This window comes from Tripterygium wilfordii, chromosome 23 (genome assembly GCF_013401445.1).
Source record: "Tripterygium wilfordii isolate XIE 37 chromosome 23, ASM1340144v1, whole genome shotgun sequence".
NCBI lineage: Eukaryota > Viridiplantae > Streptophyta > Magnoliopsida > Celastrales > Celastraceae > Tripterygium > Tripterygium wilfordii.
In genome coordinates this window covers 8,535,238-8,555,137 of record NC_052254.1, presented here as the reverse complement: position 1 = coordinate 8,555,137, position 19,900 = coordinate 8,535,238, and the positions used below count along the sequence as shown (strand labels likewise).

At 35.9% G+C, this 19,900-nt stretch overlaps 2 protein-coding genes across 3 annotated transcripts; one reads left to right on the top strand and one right to left on the bottom strand.

The window, feature by feature from the left end:
* Positions 1-815: 815 nt before the first annotated feature.
* On the bottom strand, positions 816-3,298 carry LOC119992755. The gene is made up of 4 exons (XM_038839548.1): positions 3,238-3,298; positions 2,783-2,865; positions 1,692-2,111; positions 816-1,508 (listed from the first exon to the last, which is right to left on the bottom strand). Exons 1-4 carry the CDS (start codon positions 3,296-3,298, stop codon positions 816-818), a joined length of 1,257 nt encoding a protein of 418 aa, XP_038695476.1.
* Positions 3,299-4,069: 771 nt separating this feature from the next.
* LOC119993352 (lisH domain-containing protein C1711.05-like) lies at positions 4,070-13,168 on the top strand. Of its 2 annotated transcripts, none has more exons than XM_038840457.1 (8): positions 4,070-4,277; positions 4,485-4,666; positions 5,536-5,600; positions 7,534-7,574; positions 8,053-8,942; positions 10,447-10,530; positions 10,615-10,676; positions 12,762-13,168. In XM_038840457.1, exons 1-8 carry the CDS (start codon positions 4,130-4,132, stop codon positions 12,865-12,867), a joined length of 1,578 nt encoding a protein of 525 aa, XP_038696385.1. In that variant the 5' UTR covers positions 4,070-4,129; the 3' UTR covers positions 12,868-13,168. The 2 variants fall into 2 exon arrangements, with proteins under 2 accessions (XP_038696385.1, XP_038696386.1); XM_038840458.1 differs by having other exon boundaries at positions 4,199-4,340.
* The last annotated feature ends 6,732 nt before the right edge of the window (positions 13,169-19,900 follow it).

The following is a 19,900-nucleotide window of genomic DNA, read 5'->3' as shown; positions in this document are numbered from 1 at the left end:
AAAAGGTTAATTAAAAAGTAAACCATCCATTTCTTCAATATTAAAAAAAGGTTAATTAAAAATATTGAAATGTAATATAAGACCAGATATAAACAAAATAATTGACAAATTGTACATTAGATATCAAGTAATTATGTATACAGTGATATGATTACATTTTTATTAAAATAATGTAATAAAACCATTAACATGTGAAACACAATCATTCGATCTAGTAAATTGAACACCAAATCAAAAACGATAATGCACCATAATGACCAAATAGACCATCTATACTAACACCCACAATGAATCTTTTACAAATAACGACATTATTAAACATCGCCAATAAAACGAACACGATATGGAATTTGGAATTGGAAGTCACAACAGACTAACAACTACGGAAAGAAACTTAGAGCATCAATATCAGCTACTGCAAACCCATCCTTCACACTATTATAGCGGATGGAAAGTGAAAAAGCCACAAAAAGTGATTTACATCAGCTCCGCTGTTTTAGCGGAATATTTTGGCGGAGCTACAGTTGTCCGCTTGATGTAGTGGACAACTGTAGCTCCTCTATATATTTTTTAACATTAAAATATTCAAATCATTTAACAATTAACAATAAAATATCTATTATATAATTTTCTGTTTATATGGTTCCGTTTATCTTTTTTATTTTTAATCCTTTTAGTGATAATCAAGGAGAAAATAAATTCCGATAAATATAAATAATATTTATTTATAAATATTTCAATATTAGTAGTCGATACATAAAAATAACAACTGCTTATGAGATTGACTTAAAACATACACTTCTCTTATAAGATAATTAAGATTCACTATAAATATTCCATAACTGCTCGATAAGATCACCTTGGAGTTGAGCATGAACTTTTCTATCTCTGATTAGATAATGTTGATTTATAAAATCTTGAAGTTCATATGCATGGTCATGTGGCACTTCTATTGGCAGAGGACTTTCATCAATCTGATCATACGTGAAGGAAAAATTTTGTGAAACGTGTAGATGTCGCTCGTCTTCAACGATCATGTTGTGCAAGATTATACATGCATACATAATATCTTTAAGTGTTTCAGTCTCAAAATAACGAGCAGGTCCATGTACTATTGCGAATCGTGATTGTAGCACTCCAAATGCGCGTTCCACATCTTTTCTTGCACCTTCTTGACATCTTACAAAATGTTTGGTCTTCATAGTTTGTGGTAAGGGGATTGATTTCACAAAAGTGGCCCATGAAGGATATATACCATCAGCTAGATAGTATCTCATTGTATAGCTATGACCATTGATTGAATAGTTAACCGTAGGAGCACGTCCTTGAGCTAGTTCAGAAAAAACAGGGGATCGTTCTAACACGTTTATGTCATTATGAGACCCTGGTAGTCCAAAGAATGCATGCCATATCCATAGATCATATGATGCAACAACTTCTAAAACAATTGTTGGTTCATGACAATGTCCAGTATACATACCTTTCCATGCAGTCAGACAATTCTTCCACTGTCAATGCATACAATCAATACTTTCAGACATCCCACGAAATCCACGACTTTCGTTTAATGTTAGCAGTCTTTCAATGTCGTTGCTGTTAGGTTTCCTCATATACTCATTGCCAAAGACAGAAATAACTGCTTTCACAAAGATTTTCAAACTCTTTATAGCAGTGCTTTATGCAATTCTTACGTACTCGTCCATGAAATCTGCAGCAACTCCAGAAGCAAGAATCCTCATGGCTGCAGTTATCTTTTGAAGAGAAGACAACCCCAATCTACCAGTTGCATTTCTGTTTTGTTGAAAATATGGTTCATGAATCTCTATTGCATATTGAATTCGAAGAAATAGAGCTCGATTCATGCGAAATCTCCTTCGAAACATATCATCATTATAGACTGGTGATTCTGCAAAATAATCATTGAAAATGCGTTCGTGACCCTGCAGTGGGTTACGATCAATGAACGAACGTCGTCGACGAGAACCAATACATGACGTTGATCCTTCTTTAAGCTCAAATCGTTTTCTTTCATATTCCATAACTAAAAGATCTTCAAATTCATCCCTAGAGGAAGAGCTTGAGGATGAATCGTCTAAAATTTTTTGTATACGCTTGAAAAAAGAATTCATTGCGCATAGAAAATATAATGAATAAGAGATGAGAGATGAAGAAATGAAGTTGGAAATAATATACTACAATTCTTCTTTTTATAGAAAAAGTATATGACCATTGGAAAGTAATGTTTGAAATTTTGATCATTGGAAAGTGATATTTGAAATTTTGACCGTTGGAAAGTGACCGTTGAAATACTCAACGGAACAAAATATCTACATAAAATGTATAAATACATTTTTTTTATATTTATATTTATATTTATTTTATTTTATTTAAATATAATGTTGTCAAAAATATATTTCTTCCTTTAAAATATAGTCGGTAAAAAATTAAATAGAAAAGATATTAAAAGTGATTGGAGAAATGAATATTTTAAGTTATGGAGGATGATTTAGAGGAACTGATGTGAAGTGCTGTTGAGTTGTGATTCTATGAAACTGTAAAATGACACATTTTACTGTATTTTAGAGAATCTGTTAAAAAGAGCTGATGTGGATCCTCTTAGATCGCTTATCGGATATAGAATCTAGAATTGTGATATGAACCGACAAATAGTGTTAATATTTCTTAGGCTTACATGGCATTGGGTTAAGTCGGTTTAGAGTGGTATAAAACCATGTATTAGCCAATTGATTGGCAGCTTATGAAATGAAATAAAATTTGTTACCCGTTTCTGCTCTTCGTTCTTCTCTGTAAAGCTTCTTCCACCACCATAGCCATATTGCATGCAAGGTTTAGGTTTGAAAGGGTCTTATCAAATTAGAAGACAAAGAATTAAGTTCTAAAATTTTCCAAGGTGGCCAACCCAATCAACTTGCCACATAGACTTTAACACTTTTGGGATATATTTTGCTGGCATAGATATCATTTTCACTCCAAAATTCTCCACCAAACATACTCAATATCTAAAAGATGAGGACTATTTGCACCCCATACTTAACTAAGTACACCCCATTCTAAATAAACCCCAACCTAAAACATAACATTTATAAATACACCCCAATTTCATTTTTTTAAAAATTTAACAATCTGCACCCCATAATTTCAATCATTGGATCTCACCAACGACTAAGATTAAAAAAAATAAAAATAAAAATAGACTTTGTTTCATGAAACCCTAACCTTGCAACCATCCTCCGCCGACTAATTCCTCTCCACCTTCACCTTCCAAAGCCAGCCCCATCGCCCAACTTCCAAGCAGACAAATTCCCCTCCACCTTCATCATGTCATCATTGCTTGCTCTAGGTAATGGAGCATTACTTGTTGCAGCGCCCATTTGAGTAGTTTTTTTGTAGAAGTGCACTGACAGGCATGGCTGGCTATGTTGGTGGTGCATATTGCCTTTGTTCCCAATAAAGGCAGGAACTTGAGGAGGCAAACAAACTAGCAAATCGGTACTACTGGTGCTCCCATTGTTTCTTGAGCTGCTGCTGCAGCTTCCATTCAAGCTTGGGAGTGTCTCTCTCCTCTGGTAAGGGAAGAAGGAAGAATGAAGGGAAGTGGTAGGGTCAATTGGGGTGATATTAAATACAGATTTTTTTTGTGATTTTGTGCGTCCTTAACTAACTCTGGGGTGCAAATAGTCTTCATGTACCTAAAACCTAAACCCACTTTCATTCTAAAGTACAAATACAATAGTCAAATTAAAGCAACTGCAGTAGTGGCAATTTTGCTGGGTCAAGTGGGGTGGCATGGAACTTGCTTTGCCCATATGTTGGCTTCTTTTTATTATATTTGAGACCCTCCTCAACTATCACACTCACAATTACACAAAAATCTATACTGGGTCTTACCTCTATTACACTAAAAAGCAAGCCAACAAATTTACACTATTCTATCAAATACATTTTATTGTCCCAACCACATCATCAAAATATCCAAACACATCAATAAAACACATACTTCAATACATTTTGTTGACCTCAACAAAACTGGTTGCTCTTATTTGGTGGGCTCATCCACAAATAGCCCACTCTCCCCACCTTCACGTTTCATGAAGATGAGAGATGTCAGATGAGTGGCGTTAACCCTAATCGGCTGCTGCTCGAGTTTTCATCGCAAGCCTCGGCCTCGCAAACCTCCTGCAAACCTTCCTGCCTGCTGCTGCAAGCCTCTTCCTCGCAATCCCCTCGCAAGTCCTCCTGCCTCGCAAGTCCTCTTGGTCTCTCTCTCTTCATCAGATTAGCTTCCTCTTAACATCTCTATACTCCTTAATTTTTGTTATGTACGCGTATTTATTGATTTTATTTATTTATTTTTCTTAAGAACTTGATTGCTGTGTCAAAGAATCTCATTGTAAATTACAAAAAGAAAGGACTTAACAACATGTTTTTGTCTGATGCAATTGTTTGATTTCATGCCGTTTTAGCATTCAAGCCTCGACAAGTGTTGCTAGCAATGACGAAAAAGAGCCAAAACGGGGAAAATAACAAGATTGATAGCCTGAAAAAAGACCAGAAAGCGCTTCTACTTCGTTCAGTTGCTCAATATTTAGAATGCAGTGGGTTCTCCAAAACACTGAAGAAGCTTCTTTTTGAAGCAAAGATTGAGGTATAAATTCTGGGTTTTCAGTAAGACGAATGCTGCTCGTTATGAAAATTAATATTGTTTGCATTTTAGCTGTTGTACTTGTCCACGTCAAGGGTTTGTGTGATGAGTAATGATAGGGTCCAAGAAGTTTGGTGTGCGCTTGTCAAGCAATTTCTTGTGAAGCTTATGGTGGAATAATTGAAAGTTATTTTCAGTAGATTGGATTTTTCATTTGTGTTTATATTTTGATGGGTCAGAGACACTATGCTTGGGTAGTGGCTACTCAAAGAGCCCTTGATATTCCTTATGGGAAAACTGAATAAATCAGGACTCTTTAAGTAGCCACTGTCCAAGCATAGGTGTTGTTCTCATTGCTGAGAGTTATTAACTTTATTATTAGATGGTGAATTGGTGACTGTGCTTCATTGAGAACATTTTCTACGAATCGGAGGATTCCCTTTTAGGTTGTGAAGATTTTTTTGCATTCTTATAATAGCTGTCTGAATGATAATTGGCTTGTTTAGAGCAGATAACATATCCAAACTCGATATGATTCTCTTTTGTGATTACTGAAGAATATTTTAATTGTTTCAATCGGAAGATTTGGAATACGTAACAACAATTTTTTTTGTATTTATTTGTACTCCGTAACAAGATTCAGAACAAGTAACACGACTAGAAGATGGGTTGAATTCCTCTAATGAAACTATGTAATGTGTCCAGTCAGCAAATTGAGTTTTGCAAAAGATTCCAACTGAGCTGTTGATTAATTTCTGAAGATGGAGTGATGTGCTTCTGAACTTCATTTGCTTCATTTGTTCTTTGGCATTCTTCTTTGTTGACTTTTCGGGTGATGACTTACTCAACTAATTTTCTCAATACTTTTGCAGAAAGATGAGGTTGGGTGTTCCTCGCTGAATTTGGAAGAGATGTTCTGCAAGTATTTGGAGACATGGTAGGAGGATTTAATCCCTTTTAGATCCATCTTAAAACTTTTCTTATCAAAATGATTAGAATGTTACAAATTTTTGTTACACAAAGCATCTTTTAGTGTAGAGTTCAACAATTCATACATGATTTTTCTGCTATTTTGATTAATAAAGTTAAAAAAAAACACTTCATCATTGTCTTTCCCTCTCTTGTATTTGCATTCAGTCTATTTTTAAAATGGATATGCCGGAGGCCCACCAATAGTTGGACTCAATATATATAGATCAGTGTTGTCAAAAGCACACGAAGCCTGCTTTAACTGAGAAGCAAGGGGCATCACACAGGTCGTGCCTCGCTTCATCGCGCTCAGCGCACCGAGCACGTTCTTTTTGCAAAGCACAAAGTGCAATAAAGCGTGTGCTTCAACCACTTCAGGAATTGGACCTGATTGTTGGGCTTTGAATCTATCACCACCCCCAACAGGGTACTCATCTAGCCCTAGACACGAGCTTCTTCGTTTGCTCCATGGATCAAACAAGGACTCTTCCTCATTTTGCTCTCTCAAGTCGCCTGTGCGCTACACTATCTCGTTTCATACCTCAAGTGGCCGGATTGCTCTCCTTTATTGAATTGGCTTAGCCCTTAGGTAGCTGATCAGTCAAATGATTAGCTTACCGCTTTTCCCGTACAGGTTTCTCTTCTTCCTTTGGCTCTTTTGATTGAACGAGCTTCTTGCTCTTTTTGCCTCTTTGTTTGCTCGTCGATCAAACTAGCTTCTTCTTATTGGACCTGATTGTCGATCGAACGAACTTCTTTGTTTGCTCCGTTGCCTCTCGCGTTGGTGATTTCTGAGCTGTTGGTGATTTCACGAGGCCAGAGGTGTTAAATGTAAGCCTTAAGCGTTTATCGAAAACCAGTTTATATATGCTAACTCTCTTCCGAGCTTTTGACTTCTAAATTTTTTAATTAATTAATTTATATTTCTATACATATATTTTTGTGCTTTTTTGATCAGCTGAAGTAGTTGGAGGTAGCAAGGAGGACTTGAAACACTGGGTCTATCATGTTAATTAACATTGATAACCACAACTTGTGAGATGTTGATTAGTGTTAAAATTATTGGATAACTTCAACTTTATCTGATACAAAACATGTTTATTTGGTGATTGTTTTAATTGAATTCAGTAAATAAAAGTCTGGATCCAAGAAGATGATTGGTATCAAAAGTCAAGCAAATATGCGATTTTGAAGAACAAAAATCTGGATCTTAGAAAATAACCGATCAAGTGGGGAATTAGTTAAGACAGGGAGGGAAACTACTTGACCTAGCTCAGCCGGACTGATACGTATAGATATATAGACATTTTGTTTGTGTTATGTAATATATATATATATATATATATATATAATTTGTTATAATTATTGAATTTATTACATAATTTATTACTTTGCGCTTCACATCTTTTTTAGCATGCGCTTCGAAATGAAGCGATGCCTTTGCACTTCAAGTGTGCTTTGCGCACTTGACAACACTGATATAGTTGGAAATCTTTGCTTATTCAAATGTTTGATGGTGATGGATGCTTTCATTTTCCTTATTTTTAGTAAATCTGTTTGATGTATTAAGTGGTTGACTCTTTTGATTATGTTGCTTTGCGCAGTGATTGTTCTGATTTACTCTTCTGCTTTTTATTTTTGTGGTGGGGGGTCATGTTTCCTTTACCTGTCAGTAGAAGGTTCAATTTTCGGACTGTTCAATATTATTCCACATTCTGTATCAAATGATATGATATTTAACAAGTGTGTTACTTTTTTTAATTATTATTAAAATGTTTCACTTTCCCTTTTCAAAACTCTCTTAGTCTCTTTATCATGACATATTGACATGGTGTTTGGGATCCTTTGTGATCCTTGTCTGGTATTCTTGAAAAAATGCTGTTATTTATTGGTTGGTGCAGTGATCATGCTGACAAAAATATCGTAGGCCATAAGGAGCAAGGTACTCATGTTTTTCACTACGAGAATTATTTTTTTGGCCAGTGTTGTGTACTAGAAAAGAGACCTAGTGTCCTTTTACGCTAAGCTGAATGACCAATTTTAATATTTTACCTCACTCAGTGTTGTCAATGTGCAAAGCGCACTTCAAGCACAAAGGCATCGCTAACAATCAAGCCCATACCCATGGCCAAAAAACCAGAAGCGTGCTACAAACACGCTTCTTCGCGCCTTGCGCTTCGACAGAAGCGTGCGCTTGATGGTGCCTCTGTAACTTGAGGCAAAGCAAGGTGAAGCGAGGCGCAAGCCATGTGCTCGGCCTCGCTTCTCGCTTTAAGCGCACGCTCGGCATGCTTTTGACAACACTGGCCTCACTAGGCTTCTACCTGATGAATCAGGGTTTGGCCACATGAGTCCTTGTGCTGTATCTCCGATTCTCCTTTCAAATTCATGGCTCATGTTCTGCATTTGTCTAATTGCAGAAGTATGGACTGATGTTGCTTCCATGGCGGAAACCACTGATAAGAAAAAGAAGAGGCGTGACAAATGTGACAACCGTGATACAGTTGGAACTGTGGGACCTGCTGAAAATTATAATGATTCTAGTCATATTGAGATGATAACAGATACTTGGGCTTCAGAATTAGATGTGAAACCTATAAAGAAAGATAAGAACGACAAGAATTCTGATTTTATTGGTCAAGGAAAGGAAAGCGATAAAGTAAGAAAGGAGATGGCTAATGGCACTGCGTGTGAATCACCAGATAAAAAACGCAAGGAGAAAAAGAAGCAGAAAGTCAAGTTGAATTCGGAATCTCTAAATGGTAATGTGGAATCTCATGAAGAAAAATCTAAACCTGTATTGTCAGAGAAAGGGGGAGAAACTGATTATGTGATGGAGAATACGTCAAAGGCTAAGAAGAAAAAGAAAAATAAGCTTTCTGATCTTGATGACGTTGAGCAACATGGTACGGAGAAAGAGCAACTGAATGAAGAGTCTAAGCAAGTAGCTGGGGCAGAGGATTCACCAGTTTTCAATGAGATTGCTGGGACTGCAAAGGATGATATTAAAATTTCAGAACATAATGTGACTTGCAAAGAGAACAAAGGTTCCAAGAAAAGGAAAAGATCTGTGGACGAGGATTCTATACCTGCAGAAAAACCAAAACGTAGAATGACAGATAACTCAGAAGTGCGTGATGAAGCTGGACAAGCTACAAAGATAAATGGGTCCATGGGAACTGAAGCTGGTGGGGAAAGTGATGGACAGAATGGCCTTGGTTTCATTTCTCAGGAGAATGTGGACCTGAAGAGAAATGGAGATAAATCTCTGCAGAAAACCACAAAGAAGCAATTGAATGGTTCAGTTGAGGTATGGATTCTAAACATATGCTTAATCTCTGCATCTATTTTGGTGGAAGCATGTAGGACCATGTTCTCCAATTGAATCCAAGTTCCTTTGGTTTTCGGAATGTCAGCTGAGGTTTTTGACCTGCCATAGCTTTTGCAAGTATGCAGCTATGTATCACCATTAGCTTCCATCCATAGATGCAATGTGTTATAGCATTCTTGAACCTAGATGATGTTTTTGTGAAACTGCTTTAAACTGACTATATATACATTTTTGTACCTTGGAAATCCAGCATGTATTTAGGCCATTGTAAATTTTGTACAAAATTTACGAACTTGAGACAAATTGGTACGTAGTGACTTTCTTCAGAAAGAAACCCAAAATATGAGACTGTTATTTTTCTTTTTTTTTTTGGATAGTAAATTCTAGTAAAGGGAATAATTTGAGTGCCAGAGAAAATTGATGTTATACACAAGAAATTTAAAAAAGAAAGGAATAATTTCTCCATGCGCCCATGTTCCCATTCTGTGCCTTACATTTTTGAAGTTGTGTAGGACTTGACTTCAAAAACTCTTGTGATATTTATAAAGTTAGCAAACATCTGTAATTCGCAATCCATGGCTCTCTAATGAAATTCATTAGCTGACACTCCCCACTTGGTCGGTCTTATCGTTAGAATATATATAAATGATGTGAAAATCCCCAACCCAACAAGTTAACTTATTGGGTTGAATGGCAAAATAACTAATCTTAACATGGTATCGGAGCGAGAGGTCTTTGGTTTGAACCTTGATTTTTGCAATTTAAACTTCCTTTTATTATTGCCCCAAGTATGGGCCTTCGTGTGTTTGTTGTTGTCCTAGTGTTGGGCTTCGTTTATTGTGCACGTGTTGGGCTGTTGGAGTTGTCCAGCTCACACGTGAGGGGAGTGTTAAAACTTAAAATATATATAAATGATGTGAAAAGCCTCAACCCAACAAGTTAATTTATTGGGTTGAATGGCAAAGTAACTAATTTTAACACTTACAATGTTATCCTCTAAGGCAAATGTTTTCCTTAAAAATCAATAAGATTGGGATTGAGATTTTTGAATGAGTTCAAATGCATCTAATGTCATTTTATAATGCCACCGAGTTTCCTTTTCAATTTTGCATATTCTCACCAATGCCCTCACAGGAAGAGGCTTTTATGGAAACCCACTAATCTTGATCAAGTCCATATCTCACCTTAATAATCTCCCTCGAACGGTGACCCTTTTCATAGTGAAAATTCTGTAATGATTTTCAGAGCTTCTTAAATTGAATGAGAGGGTTTGGTGCCCAATCTACCAAGATGATAAGATTGCTTCATTATATCCTCCTTTTAGTTCCCTTTTTTTCTGATGAGGACTATCCATCTCTTTTATTTCTTGATTATATCCCAATATTATTTGCTCTAAACCCATGGAGATTTATCACCAGAATTGACATTTACAATTACTCAGATTTATCACCAGAATTGACATTTATAAGTACTGTTTTTACAGGCAAAGAAGCCATTTCAAAGGGTAAATGTTGATGAGATTGTCTTTCGAGATGAGAGGCTCCAAGATAATTCATACTGGGCTAAGGTTTGATAAGTCTTCTTTGTTGTTTCTATTATTGTGTTTCGCCTCATGTAAATAAATTCTTTAACTTTTGTTACCATTCTGCAGGATGGTGCTGAGAATGGCTACGGTGCCAAGGCTCAAGAAATTCTTGGACAAGTTAAGGGGAGGTATGTTTTCAAAATTTTCATCCGTCTTCCAGAGAATTTGGAGATATAAATGAAAATCGGTCTTCATTTTGTTTCAAAGCCATCTTTATTGCAAGTATGAAACAAGAACATAGTTATATTGCCTATAAAAAAAGATAAAATTGGCTGGTTCTTGTATGATTTAAGAAATGAGCCCATTGATCAAACAAGTCGGTTGCCAGGAGGCCCAGGATTAAATTTAACATTTTGAAGCTGAGATCCCATTGTGACCATTTTATCTGCTTTTTGTACTCGTATCAGCTCAATTTTTGAATGGATTGAACCTTGTTGGTTGCAATTTGGATTGTCCCCTGAAATTTAAAGCCCAGTGTGTATTTTTGTTCCTTAAGAATTACCAACTTACTGCAGCAAACCCTTTCCTGTTTAGACTTCTCTCGATAAGAAATAAAAATAGGAAAGAACAGGTGCATCTCTACTACTGGGATTAAATGGAGAAAATGAATACTTACAAACTACAAAGAGAGAAGATAGGAAAAAATTGTGTGGTATTATATGTTGAATGTTTTTGGTGGGAGAAGCTGGAAAAGTTACTTTGAGAAGTGAAAAATAGGAGAGCCAGTTTGAGCCGTTTAATCTTATGTCTGCATAACTGAGAGCTTGCTTTTTTGTTTTGAATCATGATAATTCGTTTGTAACAGGGCGACATTGTTTCCCAAGACAGACAGACTCTAGATTGGGCAATGTCAGAAAAGTTATATATAAGCATATACATTTACAGAGTCCTTTTCACATGAGGACTCCCACATGTATTTTATATGAGAACTTTTAATCTCAACCATTGAAATCATTCAATGGTTGAGATTAAAAGTAACTTTTTAGTTGACCATTACTAGAATACCCCTTATCTTTTCTGCCTCTTTCACAAGATCTCCACCTCTCCTTCATACGATTTCTCCTCTGTCATCGTCACTTGCTTCGATAGTTGTTGAATCGCGACTTGCAGAGAGAGTGGAGATGCTGGAGAAGCAAACCCAGGCTGCCCCATCGATCTTTGGGGTAGACCAGCGCACCTCTATTGAGCAACAAGAACCCAACCAGATCAATTCCCCAGCATGAACCTCACTGGAGCCTTTGTATCCATTCACCAACTCAAGAAAGAAATTTAGAGCAACAATTTAATCAAATCTGTTTTTCGCACAACCAAAATTGATTTTGCTATATAGAGACGAACTGTAAAAGATGACAGAATTCAAAGCGAGCAAGAGAGGAAGGTTAAATGGAGACACTACTTGCATTTGAAATTTGAAGGGAAGCGGAGTCGATGAATCCTGTTCAAAGCGATCTACAAGTCGACAACGATTGAATGACGATGAAGGCGGTGGAAAGATTGGAGATCGTGTGAAAAAGTTTAAGGTTTGGGGGCATTTTAGTAATGATCTAAGAAAAAATTACTTTTAATCTCAGTCATTGAATGATTTAAGTGGATGAGATTACAAGTTCTCATATAAAATACATGAGGGAGTCCTTATGTGAAAAGGTGAGCATATAGGACGAACTATGGTTGCCGTGGCTTCCCATGCAAACAAATGGGGTAAGAGTTATATACTGTACCTCACGAAAAACTATAGGGGGAGTCCTTCATTATTAATGAAGGTGTCAAATGGTACTCTCTTACCTTTACATGATGGATAAATAGTCCTTGAGCATTGACCTTTTAAAACTTGGATTCTTCGATTATCCGAGATTTTTTACTCTGTATAATGTTACCCGATCTTGGAATGGGCCCTATTTTCAGGGAAAGAAAGGAGGAAAAGATTAGAAGAAGGGGCTATAGAGAGTTGTAAGCGGTTTCCAAATCACCAGGGATGTGACTTCCTTTATACTGTATGGTGTTACTTTTCGGGGGGATTGGTTGTGCAAATGATCAATACCCATAATTGCTGTGTGGCCCTTCACATAATTTTCCAGTATGCGTTTTATGCTTTAGTGAAAGTCAGTTATGATATCTTAGGAAACTACAATTAGAATAACAAGCAGTAACACCATAAAAATGCTTGTTCTTTAATCATTGCCTCTGTTGTAATAATGATGTCCATACTGTCTCAGGGGTTTTCGACATGAGAAGACCAAGAAGAAGCGTGGCAGCTATAGAGGAGGTCAAATTGATCTGCATTCCCACTCTATAAAGTTTGATGCTTCTGATGATGAGTGATTGGAGAGTCCTTGTTTGTTACAATCCCTTTTCCCCTCTTTTGTTGTTGTTGAGGATATATATATGGAAACACATTTTTTTGGTGGGTTGATATTGATGTGCTCAGTTTCTGCCAGACACCAGCTTAGTTATATCTTATACCTGCACAAATCAGGTATAAATGATATGGGAATTTTTGTCTAAATCTTTTGGTAATTAGAAGACAGAGACTCCATGATGTAGTGGATCTCAAAAATGAGGTATTATTATGTTGTCTTGATAAATTAATGCTCAAGTGGATCTCAAAAATGATTTTATTTTAGATTGGTATATTTTTATTAGTTGGGCTTTTTTTTTGTTTTGGTAATTTAGACTAAGTTTCGGTGGAGGGTTCACAATGGTTGGTAGGGGACAATTTGGGAAGGACCCTAGAAAAATATGTAAATTTCTATTAGAACCTTCCCCAAAATTTAGCCTTACTGTCTTATCATGTTGAGTATGTGTGATGTGCAGGGAATGTTAGCTTCCAAAGGAGGGAATCACAATCTACTATCCCATCCAGCCATGGTATAGCTAACTTTTTTTTTTTTAAAGGCCCACCGATCACACACACGCTAAGCCATGGTTGGCTAGAATTATTCTAAATCCATTGTTTTGGAAATTTCATTAAAAAAATGAAATTAAGACCTACCTGATAAAACTCATCGACAATGTATCTTATTAGAAAGAGTTTTATGCGTTGATTTCGATTGTATAATTTCTTTTTTAAATCTAACATATATTTTGAGAATTAAGACGTTTTAAAATTTTGTTTAAGAAACTTGGACTTCCATGAGTTATCATTAAATGGACTATCTACCACTATTGTTGAATAAATTAGTCGAAGTACCTACACTAGTGGAAAGAATTAGCTTTGAATTAAAGACAATAAGTTTCTCATAAACTTAAGGGTTTATTTGGATTGATGTTTTAGGGAATTGAGCATAGTTTTTAAACTTGGACTGGTCTGTCGATCGGACAGTGAAATTCCCTAAACTGGCGATCGTCGTGATTTTTTATTGGAAAAAAACTGTTTGTGCATTAACACGTGTCAAACCGTGGGTTAGCTCGGAAAACCGCGCAAACCATGACCCAAATATGTTTATTTGCAACTTTGTGTTTAGAATATGGATTTTGTGTTTGGTTATGAATTGTTTATTTGATTTACTTATTACTATAGAATTTAGTAAATTTTTGCAAAAAAATTCAGACTAAATTATATAGGTATGCTCCTCTAACTTTCTATATAATATATAGTTATATAGTATATAACTATTAAACTATAAATATTTATTATTTATTAAAAGCTTGCGGTTCAACCTCCTTCATAATTGTTGAACCTCGAAACCCTTGACCCTTCAACTTTGACGTTTCGATGTCCGGGTCGAGTTTAAAACTATGGAGTTAAGTAGAAGGGAGGAGTAACTCCACTTTACATGGATTGTAGGAGAGAAAGTTAAGTGGGGGTTAAGGAGGGGGAAATTCTCCCTCACTTAACTCTTTAACTCTACATTTTATGATCCCTCAATTTGGAGGGTTTGTGAGGTAAGAGAAAAGTTTGTTATTTTCAAAACATCAATAAAAGTTTTCTACTCATTTCAATCTTAATAGGCGAATTTTTGTAACTCACAGCTCTTAACTCTACTTTCTATCCAAGTGACGGTAAGTCAAGGTAGTCCCCCTCACTCAATGTGTAAGTTAATTTATAAACTCGCAAGAAGCTGCACTAAATAGTCTTAGACTACTCTAAAAAAAAGAGAAAATTAGTGATAAATTCCTCCATTAAAAGTTTTGTTCCAATAAAGATACTATAATAATTAAGTTTTGTTCTATAAGATCCATCAAGTTTAAAAAATATTCCATAAAAGATAAAAAGTTATAAACATTTATTTTATTGACAAAAATGTCATTTTCTTATCATCTTCCCTATTTGACACCCAAATATGAGTTTCTTCCTCCTGTGAGTATCTCAACCAACCAATGGGTGGGGATGGTACTTCTAGGTATGGGTTACACTCCCGTGATTGTTGCTTTCGGCGGCGCCGTCTTCGATGACCAAATCAAACACTTTTCTTCAAGGTTGATCGCGATTTCAATGTCAAATCCGGTGGAATCATTGGTTGATGGCGGTGAATGATGGTTGGGGGTTAGTCGTGGTGCTCCGACGCTTCTTTTTTGTTGATCGACGGACTTGATCGGTGGTCAGACGACGACTGTCCACCATACCTACGAATCTGCATCCACCATACCTACGAATCTGCATCATATGTTATTTGTTTCGTAAGTTATTGTATTTGTTTGAATATTGAAACACAAAAATTTTGTTTAAACATATATAATATCATCAAAACAGATACAATATCTATAGATTTGAAACAAATATAATATCTGCAGATCTGAAAAATCAGATCAAAAAACCATATCGATTTTCACTCATTTTATCAGATCGAGTTCTAGATATGATGCGCCTTGGTCCGGTGAGTTGATTGGTAGTGGTGATAGTCGCTGGCGTTGGTCGGATTTAGCTATTTTTCAAATGGTGGTTCGTGATTTCATGAAGCTTTTCCTGTCACTCAAGGGTTATTGATGATTGAGCTTTGGTCGGACTGACCTAGAACTTCATTTCGATAATTCGATAAAAAACCCATAAAAAGAAAGAAAAAAAAAAGTAGTCTTAGACATGAAATTTGGTATGATATGTATTATATTTGAGCCAAACTCAAACCTATTAAAATCTCAATTAAGGAATATTTTTGAAATCTCGATTAAGGAGTAGTTTGCAAGCAATTGGGCTGATGTAGCATTTGATGTCTATTTGGTAGAGCTTATTTGCTATCAAAATAAGATAGTTTATAAGCTATGAAATAAATTTTTAAGTATTTGATGAAACTTATAGCTGATACTAGTTTATAAGTTTTGAAAATTTTATTTTTGTTTGTATTTTTTATTTCTTACAATTATAATCATGAGTATAAATATTAAATATGTAGATATAATTTATAATAAGTATAAGTATTATTTATTATTAAATTTAATTAAAGTATAAATTATACAATATTTATATAAATAAATTTTAAACTATTATCTAAAAAACTTTATAATATTACTTTTTATGATTTGTTATTTTAGTTGTAAATTTTTTATTTATTATAAATATTAATTTTAATCTTAAAAAAGACCAAAAAATGTAAAAAAAAAAAAAAAAAAAGAAGACCGGTGTAAAAAAAATAAGTAATGGACCACTAGGGGAGGAACCACTAGCGTGTTCCACACGTTTGACACTTTGCAAGGCCGCAAGCGTGTTTCATGCGTTTGGCACAATGGTGAAACCGCTAGTGGTTTCCACGCGTTTGACACAGCAGTCCTACTTATTTTAGACAATTGAGCGATTGAAATTCTAAACCACAAGTATAAGAGAGCCAAATTCAATTCTTTATATTAGCTGGCGCAACCAAGTTTATGGAGGTCTTGGGAGAACTCCAAAACAAGTGGCCCTAGAAATTGAGGCTACGTTAATATTAGTATTTTTGGACTAATATTTGTATTTCTAGGCTACACTAACATTAATTTTTAAGTGTTGGAGATATGTCATGCATAAATCAATATAGTAACAATTGCATGAACAATGACCAAGTTAACACAAACAGTAACATTAACAAAACAGTAACATAAATACGATCGTTTGTATTAAAGAATATCAAACCAAATCGTCAAGGCAATTGATAGGAGGAGCGAGGTGCGCCTTTTGCGAATCTCCTTAAAGAGAAATATCCCTACCACTGGTGCTAAGCTCTCTGGACAAACTCTTTCCCAGATACAACGCCCCAACCACTAGTAGGCAGCACAACAAGACAGGTGGTCTCAATCGAACCAATATAAGAACGTACTCTCAAACTCAGAATTTTTAGAACAAGAACTTGGACTCAAGAACACATGAAATATGGAATGCAGAGTGTAGGAAGAGAGAGTTTTCGCATGAATATTCAAAAGTATGTGTCTTCTAAATGGGTATTGGGACCTCTATTTATAGTAGAGACCCTTCACTCACTTCCCCAAAAATTAGCAACCATGCTGATTTTTTGGGTTTACTTAGTCCAAAATCATCCTATGATTTGATCCATAACCACCCCACTAAATGTAGGTTTGACTCAACCAACACAAGACTCATTCAGCATACATGTTCCAACAATCCCCCACATTGAATGAGAATTGATAACAAACTGACATGCAAGATTGTCTGAGAGTAAAGTAGGATAAATATTACATCAAGATAGGTAGCTTTTGGCCTTGAACCTTTCCTAGTGAAAACCCATCGGACTTACTTAACTAGTCAGTGGACTGACACCTTGAACTGTCAGTTGTTTGTGTAAGCCTAGTCAACAGACCTCACACAGCACTGATCCAATTCATAATTGGTTCTCGGTTGTGTTCATTATTTCGGCCATGAACATCTTGGGTTCAGTGAGTGCTATAGAAAATATTGCCTTAAAATATTTTCATAGAGCCGGTCATACTCTTCACTCACATAGGTGATTTCCTATTAAGAGTATCCTCTAATACTCTACTTGTTTATCACAAGATATAGGAATCATTAAAAGCATAGCTTAACCTTATACACACATTCTAGCAGCACTTTGTGCATTCTAGGAATGGGTTGGAGTAATACTCCGTACTGCTTACACTTAAGTTACACCCAACTTGTGTTGTCCTATTGAACCTAGTCCCTGGGATCTCCAATCGCTAGGTTAGGTTTCCATCAAGGTAACTTATTGAATCAAGGCTTTCAAGCCCATCCCCCTCGAAGCGCACTCTACTTGCTCTCTACTCAACCCCTTAGTAAAGGGATCCACTAAATTGTCTTTAGACTTCACAAAGTCTATGGAAATTATTCCATTTCAGAGCAACTGCCTAACGGTATTATGTCTACGACAAATATGTCTAGACTTACCGCTATATATCATATTTTATGCCCTTGCAATTGCAGCTTAATTATCATAGTGAATGCAAATTGTGGGCATGGGTTTAGGCCATACTGAAATATCCTCTAAAAAGTGACGAAGCCACTATGCTTCTTCACTAGCTTTATCCAAAGCGATGAACTCTAATTCCATCATTGATCGTGCTATGCACGTCTGTTTTGAGGATTTCCAAGATACTGCCACACCCCTTAGGGTGAATACATAGCCGCTAGTTGATTTCGACTCCTCGAAATCTGAAATCCAATTAGCATCACTATATCCTTCTAGAACAGTCGGGTATTTACCATAATGCAAAGCATTCTCCTTGGTTTTGTTCAAATACCCTACTACTCTTAATAGAGTTTTCCAAAGCTCATGTCTAGGATTGCTTGTGTACCTGCTCAATTTACTGACAGAGTATGCAATGTCTGACCTCGTGCAATTCATAATATACATGAGACTGCCTATAATCCGAGAGTATTCCAACTGTTCAATACTGTTACCAGTATTTTTATGTAAGACTAGATGAGGGAGAAAAGGATTATTAGCATCCTTGATGCCATGTCCTTTAAATCTTTCAATCACTTTCTCAATATAGTGTGATTGAGATAAAGCTAGGCCTTCTGAATTTCTGGAAATTTTAATACCTAGTATCACATCAGCTTCACCCAAGTCCTTCATATCAAAATTCTTTGATAGCATTTTCTTGGTACTATTGATTATCTCAATATTACGTCCAAGAATTAGCATATCATCGACGTATAGACAAATGATTACACATTCGTCGTTAACGACTTTGGTGTAAACACATTTGTCACACTCATTGATTTGGAATCCGTTCCGAATCATCACTTGGTCAAATTTCTCATGCCATTGTTTAGGAGCTTGTTTAAGTCCATATAATGACTTGACAAGCCTACACACTTTGTGTTCTTGTCCTTTGACCTTAAACCCTTAAGGTTGTTCCATATAGATCTCCTTATCGAGTTCACCGTTCAAGAATGCAGTTTTTACATCCATTTGATGTATCTGCAATTCATATATCGAGGCTATGACAATTAGCATCCGAATTGATGTAATTCTCGTGACCGGTGAATAAGTATCAAAGTAGTCTAGACCCTCTTTTTGTCTAGACCCTCTTTTTGTCTAAACCCCTTGCCTACAAGCCTTGCTTTGTACTTATCTATGGAACCATCAGCTTTAAGCTTCTTTTTTAAAAATCCATTTACACCCAATTATTTATTCCCTGGAGGGAGATCAACCAATTCCGAAGTACGATTACTTAGAATGGATTCTATTTCGCTGTTTACAGCTTCTATCCAGAATGGAGCTTATGGAGTTGACATCGCCTCATTGAATGTCTGAGGCTCACTATCTATCATGTATATTAGATAGTCTGAACCAAAGGATTTAGAGATTTTTTATCTCTTGCTCCTTCTTGGTTCTATTTCATCAGCCTCTTGATCTTCATTCTCAGAATTTGATTCTCTAACCCTTGTCTAAGAGGTTTCTGTATTTTATAAGGAAATATTTCCTCAAAAAATTCAGCATCTCTTGTTTCCATGATTGTATTAACATGGATGTCATCAATTTCAAATTTGTGTACCAAAAATCTGAATGCACTACTATTTTGTGCATATCCTATAAATATACAGTCAACAGTCTTAGGTCCAAGTTTGACTTGCTTTGGTGGAGGTACTACCATCTTAACAAGACACCCCCACACTTTCAAGTATTTGAAAGATGGTGTTCTTCCTTTCCACATTTCATATGGAATACTACCTTTCTTTTTGTGGGGCATTCTCTTAAGAATAATTAGCAGTTAAAACTGCTTCCCCCCACAAGTTTTGAGGTAAACCAGAACTTATTAACATGGCATTAACCATCTCCTTTAATGTTCTGTTTTTGCTTTCAACAATCCCATTTTGCTGAGGAGTGTATGGTGCAGTAGTTTGGTGGATTATTCCAAAATTTACACATAACTCATCAAATGAGGCAGAATCATATTCTCCACCTCTATCGGACCTACGAGATTTGATCTTTTTATCTAGTTGAGT

What these genes read in the sequence shown, in the direction of transcription:
- LOC119993352 (XM_038840457.1), top strand. Translation starts at nt 4,130, where the DNA reads ATGAGTGGCGTTAACCCTAATCGGCTGCTGCTCGAGTTTTCATCGCAA. An exon ending in TTTTTGAAGCAAAGATTGAG is followed by an intron (nt 4,667 to 5,535) that starts GTATAAATTCTG and finishes ATACTTTTGCAG; the next exon opens with AAAGATGAGGTTGGGTGTTC. An exon ending in AATTGAATGGTTCAGTTGAG is followed by an intron (nt 8,943 to 10,446) that starts GTATGGATTCTA and finishes CTGTTTTTACAG; the next exon opens with GCAAAGAAGCCATTTCAAAG.
- LOC119992755 (XM_038839548.1), bottom strand. Translation starts at nt 3,298, where the DNA reads ATGGGGCTGGCTTTGGAAGGTGAAGGTGGAGAGGAATTAGTCGGCGGA. An exon ending in CGGCGGAGGATGGTTGCAAG is followed by an intron (nt 2,866 to 3,237) that starts GTTAGGGTTTCA and finishes TAATTTGATAAG; the next exon opens with ACCCTTTCAAACCTAAACCT. An exon ending in AGAACGAAGAGCAGAAACGG is followed by an intron (nt 2,112 to 2,782) that starts GTAACAAATTTT and finishes TCTTTTTTCAAG; the next exon opens with CGTATACAAAAAATTTTAGA.